Source organism: Triturus cristatus, chromosome 12 (genome assembly GCF_964204655.1).
Source record: "Triturus cristatus chromosome 12, aTriCri1.1, whole genome shotgun sequence".
In the NCBI taxonomy this organism is placed as follows: domain Eukaryota; kingdom Metazoa; phylum Chordata; class Amphibia; order Caudata; family Salamandridae; genus Triturus; species Triturus cristatus.
In genome coordinates, this window is record NC_140595.1 from 744,103,870 (window position 1) to 744,117,447 (window position 13,578).

General features: G+C 45.5%; 1 protein-coding gene across 4 annotated transcripts in view; it reads left to right on the plus strand.

Annotated features, from left to right (window-relative positions):
- Positions 1 to 13,578, plus strand: part of KCNAB3 (potassium voltage-gated channel subfamily A regulatory beta subunit 3) — a 379,854-nt gene that overhangs the window by 241,519 nt on the left and 124,757 nt on the right. For all 4 annotated transcript variants that reach the window (XM_085636869.1, XM_085636867.1, XM_085636866.1 and 1 more), the window contains exon 2: positions 7,676 to 7,719. In XM_085636869.1, the coding sequence (XP_085492995.1) occupies positions 7,676 to 7,719 (44 nt within the window). The remainder of the gene's footprint in view (positions 1 to 7,675; positions 7,720 to 13,578) is intronic.

Below are 13,578 nucleotides of genomic sequence, written 5' to 3' on the forward strand. Positions count from 1 at the left end.
AACATATATAAAGAAGTGTGTTTTTTTCTATAAATCGGTGTGGACCTCCTTATTGAGTCGTGTGCATGATTTATTGACTCTGTGTGTATTTACAGATGTCTAACATTCCTCTCTGATAAGCCTAGGTTGCTCGACCACACTAACCACTAGAAGAGCAGCTTGAGATTGTTAGAGCAAGCCCCTGTCCACTCATAAGGGAATACCTGGACTCTTTGAACGATATACCTAATTTTGGTATGTCAGATAAAGAGCCAGCTTCCTACAGTCTGTTATTGTGTCATTCACATTTTTCCTCTGCCCATGACAGCATGCAGCGCAGGACATTGCTCCAGTCGATTTAAGACGTTGGATAACTTAACATTGGGTGATGGCATTCTGCCCTTTCAGAAAGAGCACCTTCACATCCAAAGTATGTGCCGTGGACTGCTAGGACCAACAAATATTTTTGCTTATAGACATTTGTTTTTAGATTGACGAGGGTCGACAACCATAAGGTTTTGCAAAAAACATGATCTAAGAAAACAAGCATTAACAAAGCAAAAGACAAGCAGCCACCTACAGACCTATTGTCTTTGCCAACGCTTGTTTTCAGTGCCAATAAACCTTCAGCCACCTTTCTTTGTGCCATCGTTTTGCTTGCATGAAGACTAGCAATCACATAGCCTCATTGATAGCCTCAGGAAACAGGTACGAAGGCAGCATCGCAGGGGTGATAGCTACTTTTTAGGTCGAAGCCTACCTGACAGCCCAGCTGCCTCATTTGCTAACAACTTCTTTTGGACATTCGGAGAGCTTCCTTGGGAATGCATTCTTCCTGTTGTTTACCATTGGCTTTTTGGTTTGTAACTCATATTTTCTTGATTTATATTTGCTGGCTTTGTTTGTTTTAGGCTGTCCAGCTTGAGTCTGTCCCTTCCATCGCCCAACCCTTATTTACAGTATTCTTTGCGAGCCCTCTTTCTGTAATAAGGTCTTCATAGCTTGTTCTTGTCACATTTGCTGTGCTTTTAAAGACATAGGTCAAATGTCAGGCTCCGTCTTCTGAGGGAGCTTGGTGTTTACTTTTCTTTCTTTGATTTCAATTTGAGAGGATTTATTTGACAATCATGCTTGCTACTGGGGGTTATTTTGAAGTGAATCAAAATAAATCAATACAATAGGTAATGCCATTTCCACACATCATAGTTTTTGCACTGTATATGTTTATCAGTAAAACTGTATGTCTTTGCAAATATAATGGTTGTTTCAATTGAAGATATGCCAATCTACTCTGCAATCCTGCACTCTATGCCACTGCACTCTACGCCAATGCACTCTACTCTGTACCACTCCACTCTATGTCATTGCACTCTATGCCATCCACTTGACGCCACTTTAATCTACTCTACATCACTACACTCTCTGCCACTGCACTGTGTGGCACTCCACTCTACCCCTTAGCATTCCACTGTACCCTGCAGCACTGAACTCTATGCCACTTCACTCTACTCTGAAACAATCTACTTTACAGCACTGCACTCTATGCCACTCTACACTATATTGCAGCACTCTACATCATTCTACTCTACGCCACTGCGCTCTACGCCACTCAACTCGAATTCACTGCACTCTACCCAATTTACTCTACACCACTTTACTCAAAACTAATGCACTCTACGCCACTGCACTCTACGCGAAATACTCTGCACGACTGCTCTCTACTTCACTATACTCTATTCTGCAGTGCTTTACGCCAGTGCACCGTATGCCACTCTACACCATTGCGCTCTACATCACTGCATTCTGTGCCACTCTATTTTACTCTGCACCACTCTACTGTATGCCACTGCTCTCTATAGCAGTCTACTCTGCGTCTTTCTACTTTGCACCACTCTATGCCACTGCACATTATGCCAACACACTCCACACCACTTTACTCCAAACCAATGCACTCTAAGCAACTGCATTCTATGCCAATCTACTCTGCACCATCGTACTTTATGCATCTTCACCCTTGGCCACGCCACTCTACAGCACTGCACTCTATGACACTCTACTCTATTAAACTCCTCGCCAATCTATGCCACAACACTCTACTCCATTCTATGCCACTCTACGGCTCTACTTCACTCCATGATGATCTATGCCACTCAAACTCTGACACTATGCCACCTCACTCTATGACACAACTCCACTCTATGCCACTCTATGCCATTCCAAAATACTATACTACTGCACTCTATGCCACTCCACTCACTCTACGACAATCTACTCCACTCTACACCACTCTACTCTACAGTTCTCTAATCCCCTCTGCGCAACACCCTCTAAGCTACTCCATTCTGCTGTATGCCACTCCACTCTATGGCACTCTGACACTCTACTCCACTCTACACCACTCAACTCTACGGCACACTACTCTACTGTATGACCTTCCACTCTACGACACTCTACTCACTCCACAACACTAGGCCATTCCACTACGCACCACTTACTGGCACTCCACACCACGCTTCTCAACCCTATTCTACCCCACTCCATGACTTTCTACCCCACACCATAACACCCCGCTCTACTCCAAGACACTCTACTTTACACCACTCTTCTTTACACCACACCACTAACTTTTAGCCAAGCTGAATAGCTGCCAACCTTATGCACAACATGGGTAAAACATATTGGCAATGTCAATAGCTCCGGCATAGGCGAAACTAACTGGCGTTGCCAATGCTTGCTTCATATTCCTTCCCCATTCACATACAATTTCAGGATCATCGGCAACACTCTAGACTAAACAAAAGGTAGAATTCGAATTCCCATTACAAGGTATTTAAGAGAAAGGTATGCTGATATTCCCAGGGCCACTGGAATTATGGAATGTTACTGCTGCAGTGTGGTCTACATAATAATAGATTGGTTGCATTTGCCCATAATCCATTACCTGCTGCATAATTTGCCGATTTGAGCAAAAAAATAAATTGGTACTAGCTCGAGAGGATCAAAAGTTACTAAAGCGCTGTGACACGTGTTGCCACGCAGCTGAGGGTCCTTTCCAAAGGATGTCTGGCCACCTTTCAGTTGCTTATTGCTGTATTTGGGTATTAAACTGTTTGCTTGAGCTAAGACCTTTGCCTTGATAGTGTTAACATGTTTAAAAATGACAAAATAAGGAAGTTATACAATCCCAAAATGTGCCCCATTACGCCACATAATTAGCTTTTTCTTGGCGCATGATTTCTGCAATACTGCAGCATAACTTGTTTCTCCTCTGCTGTATAATTCCAGTGTCCCTGGATGTGAGAGATAATTTATCTGAGAAGGCTTCTGCCTTTCCGAGAAAAAGTCAATAGAAATGTGTTTGTAATTATGGCATGCATCTTAGCTGTGTCTTGTCTTTTCTTGGTGCTCTGGGGGGAATCTTATCTTGCAGCTCTAAGTAAAGCTTAATGAATGTAATTTAGCATTTTAAATTTTGCACTATATCAATGTGTTAAATAAAACATGTCCAGTGTGTCAATCAACACAACACGCATATGTAAGTGGGTATGTCACTACTGCACATTTTGAGCCAAATGATATATAACATGTAGGACACATTTTTCACCAGAGACATCGCCGCCATTTATCCTTCTGGGATCGATAAAATGAGCGTCACTGAGTTGATCAATAGCCGTACCTGTGATATACTGTGACACGGACTGACAAAGTAACAAGGGCAACACAAAACACAAAATATTATATGTGCGTGAAATTGAAGTAAACAGTGTTTTCACTGGAAGTTTGTGCAGTGGGTGCTGATTTCAGCATAAAAAACAACTCACAGAAACTGGAGTCCACCAATTAAGGTGCTTTAAATGGAAACAGTATGTGAGCACATTCCACGTTAAACCTTCCATTGAAGGGATGCCATAAATGTGATCTAAACATACACCACTTCTCTAGTTGTGGTTAACTAAGCAACCATTGAAGCCCTCAACCGCTGCACGTGCAGTTCAGATGTGACCCATATGAGGCACCGTCCTCGTGGGACCTGCCTGAGGCCAAGGTCGGTGCACCTTTTCACAGCACCTTCCGGCACAGCACGTAAACATCTGGGGCCAGGCTTTGTACCCACAGGAGCCACCCTCAATGGGTGTGAAAACCAGGGGGCAAACTCCTCCTGGTACTGCAGGGGCTGGTAGGGAATTTGCTGGTGCCCTATCCTTTCTGGGCACTGGTAAACTCCCACATTAGGTAGCCCCATTCTAACTTCCAGGCTAACTGATATATGTGTGAGGTCATGACTGATGTCACATACGTATTGGATGGACTTGGGAGGGATTCCTTAGCCCCTTCCAGGTCCACCCAAGGATCAAGCTGGTAGGCGGGGCTATGGGAGGGGCTCTTACTGCCCCAGCTCTTCTATAGGCATACCCATTAGTTTGATCCAGAGTTTATTGATGGGCGAGAGGAAGGAGAGAGAGAAGGTGGGAGGTGCAGCCCTGCTGTTATGAACCCCAATGTACCCCAATATAGGCCTAGGTAGATGCACAACATTTTACCAACATTTGTCCTACCTTGCTCTACATAACGGTTCTGGTGCTGACCTTTTACCTCGTTATGTGCCGAATAAACGTCGTGTGGTTTTGTCTGAAAACTAGCCTCATTTATTATGCATGACGATTCTTGGTATCGCACAGCAGGATTACGATCTTCTGTGAACCTAAGTGAACGAGAGAAAAGTACTGCACTGCTTCCACGATCCCCGAAGGATCAAGGGTTGCCATGTTTGATAGTTGCCAGAAACCATGCGCCCCTTGGCAAGGTTAGGGGGCTTATAGTGGCACTGTGAGCTAGCTGGTCTCAAGGCAAACCTATCCTTCGGAGGTGTCTGGAATCAGTTTGGACACCAATCCCTTAGTTTATGTTGTCTAAACGTGCAAATCCTATGTAGTATTAGGAACTACATGACACTGCTCCTCTAACCAAACCTTCTATTCTGAAACAGAAGATATTTTTAGGAAAGTTTAGTGGGCCCTTCAGACTTACTACACATACACTCTGAATTTACATATACATAGAGCACAGTAGACACATCGTCTAAAGAGATAGAGTAAAACAAAAATTACAGCACATTTTCCATTGAAATGGCCAGACATGTTCCCACTAACATGCAGTTTTACTTATAAAACTATATAGCTAAGAAGTAATAATCTATAGAAATTGGGTTACGGCAAACATATTTATCATATGCACATTACCAAGTAAAGTGTTCTGATTTGTTTTTATCCTATTACAATGTTTATTTTTCATCACACAGAATTACAAAATAAAGGCTTTGATAACCACTAAAATATATTTCAAAATATTTGTACAGTTCACATCTCAGCAAGTTAAATGTGTGATAGAATAAAACATGACATCCTACAGCTTTTCCTATCACACTTTTTGTACAGCATGTTAGTCAGACAGTTCACTTTACAAAATCCTGAAACTTTGCAGTCAGAAAAAGAAAAGTAATAGCAGATGTAAACTGACTTTTGACCTCAGTCTCTGAACACAGAATACATGTGACAAAATAAAAACAAGATTTAAAAGCATCTTGAATTCTCCTCCACTTTGTGAGTGAACAGTACACCTGTTGTTTGACAGCTTGCCAGAAGGGACCGGGAGGTCCTAAATATAGCTTGCCCTGTTAAATCTGACTGTGTTTGTCAAGGCGTGTACTGTCTCTATGTGCTGTGAATTTGAGAGTGTTTGTGTGTAGATGTGCAAGGGGTTAGTGTGTGTCTCTCTGAATGTGGCATTTGTATATGTGTTAATGTGATTGTACTATTTATGTCTGGCTTTATGTGCTATGTGTGCCTAGTTGAGTATGTCATAGGATTGTACAAGTGAGAGGCATGTGCATCCATAGGTACTTTCTTTGTAATTTTGCCTGTGTCTGTGAACTTGTGACAGGTATATGTGAGCCTATGGGCCGGATTTATCCATGGTGGATGTCCTAGTGTGTGGCATAGATCCTTCATGTGATGCTGTGCATGGTCAAAATGAGGTATAAGTGCTCTTCTTCATTCTGTGTATTTTCCATATGTGTTAGGGATTTAAGGGAATGACTGTATATAAAGTGGTACATATGCAGGCCTTTATGGAGGGTGTCCATGAACATGAAGACGGATGATTTTATCTTTGATTCTAGATCTGGTGGGGAAGGTAACAGTATTGAGGACTATTCACCTGCAACAATATCTACGCCACAGTGTCTGCTTGCACTATATTGTCAAGCTAAGTAGATGTGCAGTTAAAATTCATACATCTGCAGTTCCCTATATATACTGACCATGATGATATGATCAAGTGTTGAGTTGACATTTGTGCAGGCAAACATTTTTGTAGATGATATTGTGACATACAGCTGTAGCTAGGTGTATATACAAATCAGATGACATACCACAATCCTTTCTCTGAGTCCTGCTCTAACTTCAGATTAGCTTGTACATATTTTTGAATTTCTTGTAATGATCTGTCTATAGGTGTGTTTGCGTTCTTCGTCTTGAGCTGTTTCTAGTTTATAGGTTTCTTATGACGGGTTATTTGTAGCTCAGCATGGCTTTGCAATTATGCAATTATGAGGTGTTTATTGTTCTTTATTTTGGTGTTCTGTAGTTGTATTTGAGTGCTTGGTGGTGAGCTGTTTCCAGTTGTATATGGGCTAGTTATTGTGATCTGTTTGTATTTATGTTTGGGTTCCTCGTCACAAGCTGTTTCTATGTGTACATGGGTTTGTTCTTGAGGAGATGTTTGTAAGTTACATAGGGGTTCCTCAGAAGAAGTTTGTAAATGCCATTTGTGTAATAATACTTTATCGTGTGGCTTACTCAGAACCAATTGTCAAATGATGTTGGTTAACTCATTAGAAAAACTTGGTGAATTGTTTATGCTCAAAAACTGAAACAGTTGAGTTTTGCCCAAAAACCCAAAACTCTTCTGTTGGCCTTAAAAATTTGCAACAAAAAGCTGATTTGTGAAAAAAAGAAAGAATATAATTATAAGTGAAGGTACAAAACCCAGTGAGAAAATCAATTTTCCAATTCATAGTGTGGTCTATTTGTGTATTTGCAGAATTTGTGTTTCAATTTGGCGATTGCAAGCCTGGATTTAAAAATACATTGGCCAAGCTGGCCATTGAGCTTATCATCAATTCACAAGTATCTGAATCACATCATGCCACCAATCTCATTTTACAAAAGCTGTGTGTCCTCTTTCTTTATCAAACCCACAATCCCAGGACTTTACTGGAGGGTAGCAAGCCTTGTGTGAGTCTGTGCGGGCCTAGATGACAAATGTCATGGGGCTGATTCAGAGCTGGCTGATAATGTACACTCCCCTGAATTCTGAAAAAAGAGCTGTACTTAGAGTAGAGTCCAAGACTGGAAGTTCTTCTTCTTTATTATTCCTATTAAAAGGGGCAGCAAAATCAACTTGTAGAATCTTCTCCACATTTAGCACTTCCTCCAAAAATTGTATGACTTTTCATGACCACCCACCGCTAGAGAAGTTCTTCAGCCAGCTATGTTCACAATATATTGTTCTCAAATGCACAATTATAACAGCATTGTCATGAGGTTGTTGCAAATTGGTTGGGTTCAAACCCAACAGTCTTCTTGAAAGCATAATTTCTGAGCCATCTAACCCCCCTTTGTCTTTTTTTCTGCAGGAACCTGGGAAAGTCCGGCCTCCGCGTCTCCTGCTTGGGCCTCGGTGAGTTTCATGCCAGTCAGTTGTTAAGATATTCCTTCCTATGTTCAAGTTTCTGCTCTTTTTGTGAATGTTTGATCATGCGGGAATCCAGCATTGGTCCAGTAATGCTGGATTCTGTGGAGTGGGCACAAATAAAAAATAGTGAGTAAGCCAGTATTAATACTTCTTCTGTAAGACAAACCTTGATCTGCACTCGTCATGTGAAGCAGAAATGAAGGAATGCACACATTATATACATGTGTTGAGCTTGTGCTCCATGCCCAAAAAATAGGCATACTGGGGCGATAAGTTGAGAGGCTCATCAGGGGCCTTTCCTCCTCCTGAATTTTAGTATTACCAGACCCGTATCTTATTGTATCGGCTGTGTTCCAAATACCTCTTGCTATTTAAACATACATAGAGAGTAGCCTTAGATACAGCCTTATGGCACAGGCAATAATTAAGAGTCCAGTCTTGAGATGTGTACTTAGTCTTGAAAATTATGTTTGCTTTATTCCAAAAACAGCCTTGTTCCAATCAGCCAACATGTGTTTCGTCATAATCCCGACTTCCTCAGGGCTAAAGATACCAAAAATAGTATAATCACTCTCCAAATACATCTTTAAATGAAATATACAGTACAGATTATCAGCCTGTGGCTTTCAAGGTGACATCCTGGTTGTACATGCCCACTGTGACCTTTATGAGGAAATAGCCCATACTGAGTCAAGCAATTGCCCAGCAGTACATTCCATACTCAACACGCGACCTGTAGGCCTGTCCCCTCCACCACTGGGAAAGAAAGCAATGATTCCTATATTGCGTAAGCATTGGTGGGGGGAATAAGGGCCGGATGTACAAAGCATTGTTTGGGTTGCAAACAGCCCAATTTTTTACTGAATCGCAATTTGCATTTATAATTCAGTGTTTTGAAAGGGCTTGTTTTGAGTGTCCCCTTCAAATACCAAATAAGTATGGCATGTAATACTGTTTTGCTAACAGTAATGCTTTACCACCAGTTTAAAAGTGGTGGTAACCAATTTGCAAAGGGGAAGGGGTTCCCCGAAGAAATATCATTTAAGAGCAGGCAGTAGTCCCACAGACCACAGTCTACTCTTAAAAAAAGGAAAATTCTAAGTTTCATTTATTCCTTTTTAATCCTGTCCAGTTTTCCTTTAAGGAAAATAGGCTGCATTAAAATAAACAATTGCTTTATTTAAAAGTAATCACGGACATGGTGGTCTGCTGACCGCACCAGGTCACCATCCCTGTGAAGGTCATGATTCCTAATGGGTCGTAAATTGTGACCTACCTCATTAATATTCATGAGGAAGGTCAATATGTGACCCACTCGGAATCGCTATTTGGGATTAAAGTGCTTCATGCATCACGAATACCGATTTCCTAATTGCTGTTCGGAGATAATTGCAATTAGGAAATCTGTATTCCTAATGTTTTGTATATCTGTCCCTAAGATTATTGGGGATATTGCATTTCTCCTATAAGACAGGCAGGAGGAGACACTACATTCATGGCAAACATCACACTGTGACCCACTACTGGGATGAAGAAGAGGCTCTCTTTATAGGATACATAGGCTGGCCCAGCTCCGGTCCTGCCCTTTACAGTAAAGTGCAAAGCCTACTTTGGCCTTAATTATGATGGTGGTCTGTCTTGTCGGTCGGAACACAGGCTCCCATTGAAGTCAGACTTGTAAGCCGAAACAACAGCACCCTTAACCCAACGAGACAATGTGGACAAGGAAGGACGGAGACCCCTCCCAGAGAGGCCGTAGGTGACAAACAAGGAATCAACCGTCTGAAAACCACTGGTCCATTCCAAATAGATGCAGAGAGCCCTCAGCACATCCAAAGAATTGAGAACCATCTCCTCTGGGGAGGAGGGGTCCGGCAAAAAGACAGGGAGGACAATATCCTCCTGAGAGTGGAAAGAAGACAAAACCTTGGGCAGAAAAAACTGACTAGGACCAAGAATTACCTTGTCAGAGCAGAAACACAAAAGGGGGGGGGGGGGGGGAAACATTAAAGCACCAAGCTCACCAACCCGCCCCCCAAAAGTAATGGCCACCAGAAAAAGAACCTTAGCAGAAGGAAACTTAAGGTCCACCGAGAGCAGAGGCTCAAATGGGGGCCCCGACAAGGCCTGGAGAACCAGGGAAAGATCCCAGGCCGACACAGGAGAGTGAGAGACAGGCCGCTGAATCAAAAAACTCTACAAGAGGCGAGACGCTAAAAGGGAGACAGAAGACACAGAAAAAACCCTAAAAGCCAGAATGGCAGCCCATTGCAAAAACCAAAGGAGATGATGGACGGAGTGTTGAACATTGCAAACACTCACCCCCAGTCAACTGATCTGGGTTTAATCCATCACCGTTCTTTAGCCCACTCTGCCACCCCAGTTCAGACATGGCCATATGCAAATCAGTCTGACCCTGTGCCTCATGGGAACAGTCCAGCCCGAACTGCCAAGCCATGTCTTCCCTGGACCGGAAAGAAGCTTCCTAGGACCGGTTTCTGGCATTTCAGCCGTCTTCAGCCAGGCTTGCTTGAATCCAGTGGCGAAGTGAGCAAGGGACTCACGTCTGAGCATACCCTGCCAACTTATGGCGAACAAGGCAAAAACCAAAGGAGATGATGGACGGAGTGGTGAACATTGCAGACACTCACCCCCAGTCAACTGATCTGGGTTTAATCCATCACCGTTCTTTAGCCCACTCTGCCACCCCAGTTCAGACATGGCCATATGCAAATCAGTCTGACCCTGTGCCTCATGGGAACAGTCCAGCCCGAACTGCCAAGCCATGTCTTCCCTGGACCGGAAACAAGCTTCCTAGGACCGGTTTCTGCCATTGCACCCGGACCGTGGAGACAGCGAGCCCCAGGACAAACCCATCCCGCAAGAAGGCCAGCACCCGCACAGCCGCACAGGAGGAGAAGTTCTTCCAATGAATGTCGTAGGACTTCGAGGTGGAAGGGCTCCTAGACAACTGGATGCACTGGGCAACCTCAACAGAACAACCCTGACCCAACAAACTCAACCTTTCAAGTGCCAAACCCCCAGCCGGAGGCGGAACAGGGAGGACACGTGGAGAAGAGGAGCCCACAGAGGGGAGGGACACAGGGGTAATTGCCAATGGGGGCACACAGACAAAGTCAGAAGAAGGGGAAACCAAGGTCGACTGTACCACTCTGGCACCACCAGAAGAGCCTATGCCCGGTCCAACCGAACCTTCCTGAGGACCCGGGGATCAAAGCAAATGGCGGGAAGGCAAAGAGGAGACCCATTGACCACAGAATGGAGAAAGCGTCGATCGTCCAGGCCAGCCGAGAGAGAACGAAGCTGCAAAAATTAGGAAGAAGGGCCCACTCCTTCGAGGCAAACAGATCCAGCCAGGGAAGGCGGAACCGGAGGACAATCTGATTGAACAGAACCGGGGGCAGACACGTGGTCACAGAGAAAGGGAACACCCTGCTCAGACGGTCCACGGGCCCATTCTCCCAGCCGTCAGAGACCAGAGACTCCGCTCGGCCCAAAGACCGATCATCCTGGATAGGAGAAACAGAGACCGGCACATGCCCCCCTGACGATTCACATAAGCCCGAACAACCTGGTTGTCGGTCTGAACAGAGACAGCACGGCCCAGAAGGAGAGGAGCAAACCACAGCAGATCCAACCAAACCGCCCGCATCTTCTTCCAGTTCGAGGACTTAAGAGACTCGAAACGGGACCACTGACCCTGATCCTTGGAAGCACCCAGGACTGTACCCCAACCTGATGCACTGGCATCAGTGGACAACACTACCACAGCCGGAGGAGGCAGAAGGTCGAACCCCCGGGAGGGGACAACCACCATTGGAGAGCAGCCCAAATCCCCGGCGTGACGGGAATAAGAGCGTCGTAGTCCTGAGAGGTAGGATCCCAGTGGGCCAGGACGTGATGCAGGAGGAGATACAAATGCAGACGGGCCCAAGGGAGGAGATGCAGAGTGGAAGCCATCTCCCCTTGACTCCGCAACCAAAGCCGGGCAGACACCTGGGACTGGGACAGAGCCCACAAAAGGTGACGGAACAAAGTCAACTGTCTCTCCTGGGAGAGGAACACCATCCTCAGATCCATGCAGAAGAGAGCCCCCAGGAACTTCAGAGTCTGGGAGGGCAGCAGGGAGGACTTCCGGTGACGGATGAGGATCCCATAAGACTCCAGAAGAGGACACACCTGGTCCACATCCGACAGAGCCTGAGAGAAAGAAGGAGAAACAATCAACAAATCATTGAGGTAGGGAAAAACCTGAAGACCCCTGGAATGGAGAATACCCACCAGAGGGGCCAAGGGCTTTGTGAAAACCCTTGGCTCAGATGAAAGACCGAAAGGAAGCACCTGGAACTGAAAATGCAGGGAGCCAACAGCAAAACGGAGATGCTGCTGATCCGCAGGATGAATCAGGACGTGCAGATAAGCATCCATCAGGTCCAGGGAAGCAAGGAAACGCCCTGGTAGCACCAGATGCAGGATAGACAGCAAAGTCACCATTTTGAAAGTACGCCTGGGAATGTAGAGATTGACCCTCTTCAGATCCAAGACAGGGTGCAGATCTGTCGTATCCTTCTTGGAGACCAGGAAGAGGATCGAATAACAACCCCTGCCCTCTCCAGAGGAGGAACCTCCATGATAGCCGCCTTTTCCAACAGAAGGCGCACACCCTCCAGCAAGGCCGCCCGCCTCAGAGGGTGATGGAGCAGGAGAGTCTCCCGGAAGACCACTGGAGTAGGAGAGGAGAACTCGATCCGATAACCTGCCGACACCGCCCAGGCATCTGGAAGAGTCAACCACTGATGCAGAAAAAAGCTAAGGCAACCCCCAACTAGAAAAGGCAGACAGTCATTGTGCAGGAGAAGGAGCGGGGGCAGCACCTCCGGCCGGGGCCCCGGACTTGGCACCAGCAGGAGCCCCCCAGTCACAACCCCTGCCACGAAAGGGCTGCGGAGCACCCCGTGCAGAAGAAAAACAAAGGCAAACCCGAGAAGGAGGGCCAACAGGAGACATAAGTTTACGGTTCTCTGCTGACTGCTTTACCAAATCCTCCAGCTGGGGCCTGAACACCCTGGACCCCACAAAGGGCAACTTAAGCAGTACCGACTTCTATGAGGACTCAGCTTTCCAAGAATGCATCCATATATGATGCCTAGCAGCAATCGAAGCCCCAGAAGCAGCCGCTGCGGCACCCAAATTGTCAAAAGAAATGTCTGACAAATAGCGCACCTGCAGCTCCATGAGGGCCAAGAGAGAGGAGGCATTATCCCCGTCTTGTAAAAGAAGAGCCAGGGTCTGGAAATCCTTCAGCAGGGACTGGACCATGTAGTTGGAATAGGTCGTTGGCCTGACAGCAAAGTTGGAAGCAGCAAAGGAACGCTTCACCGCCCCATCCAACTGCTTATCCACAGCGTAAGAAGGAAGGGCATCATCAGGCAGAATCAAACCCTGCGTGGAAAGACCAGCCATCAAATTATCCACCTTGACAAACTGAGGGAACTCAGTAGCAAACCCCTCCAATGGATATCACTTACACAAAATACCAGGGAAGACGGATTTATCCACTCAAGAGCAAGGACCTTGCGCACAGCGCCATGCAAGGGTAAGGACTCAGGATCCGGCTGGCAATATTGAGTAAAAAAGTTATCCTCCAGGGCATCCGGCACAGAAGGAGCGAAATCCAAATTGTCATGCACATAGTCAAACAAAGCACCCTGAACAAAGCGACCACACACACAATCTTCCTCCTCGGTCCCCACATCGTCAGCAGAAGGGTCAGGCTGAACAAGAGACCCCCGCGGCACCTTGACTGGTGGGCCAGCCGCTTCC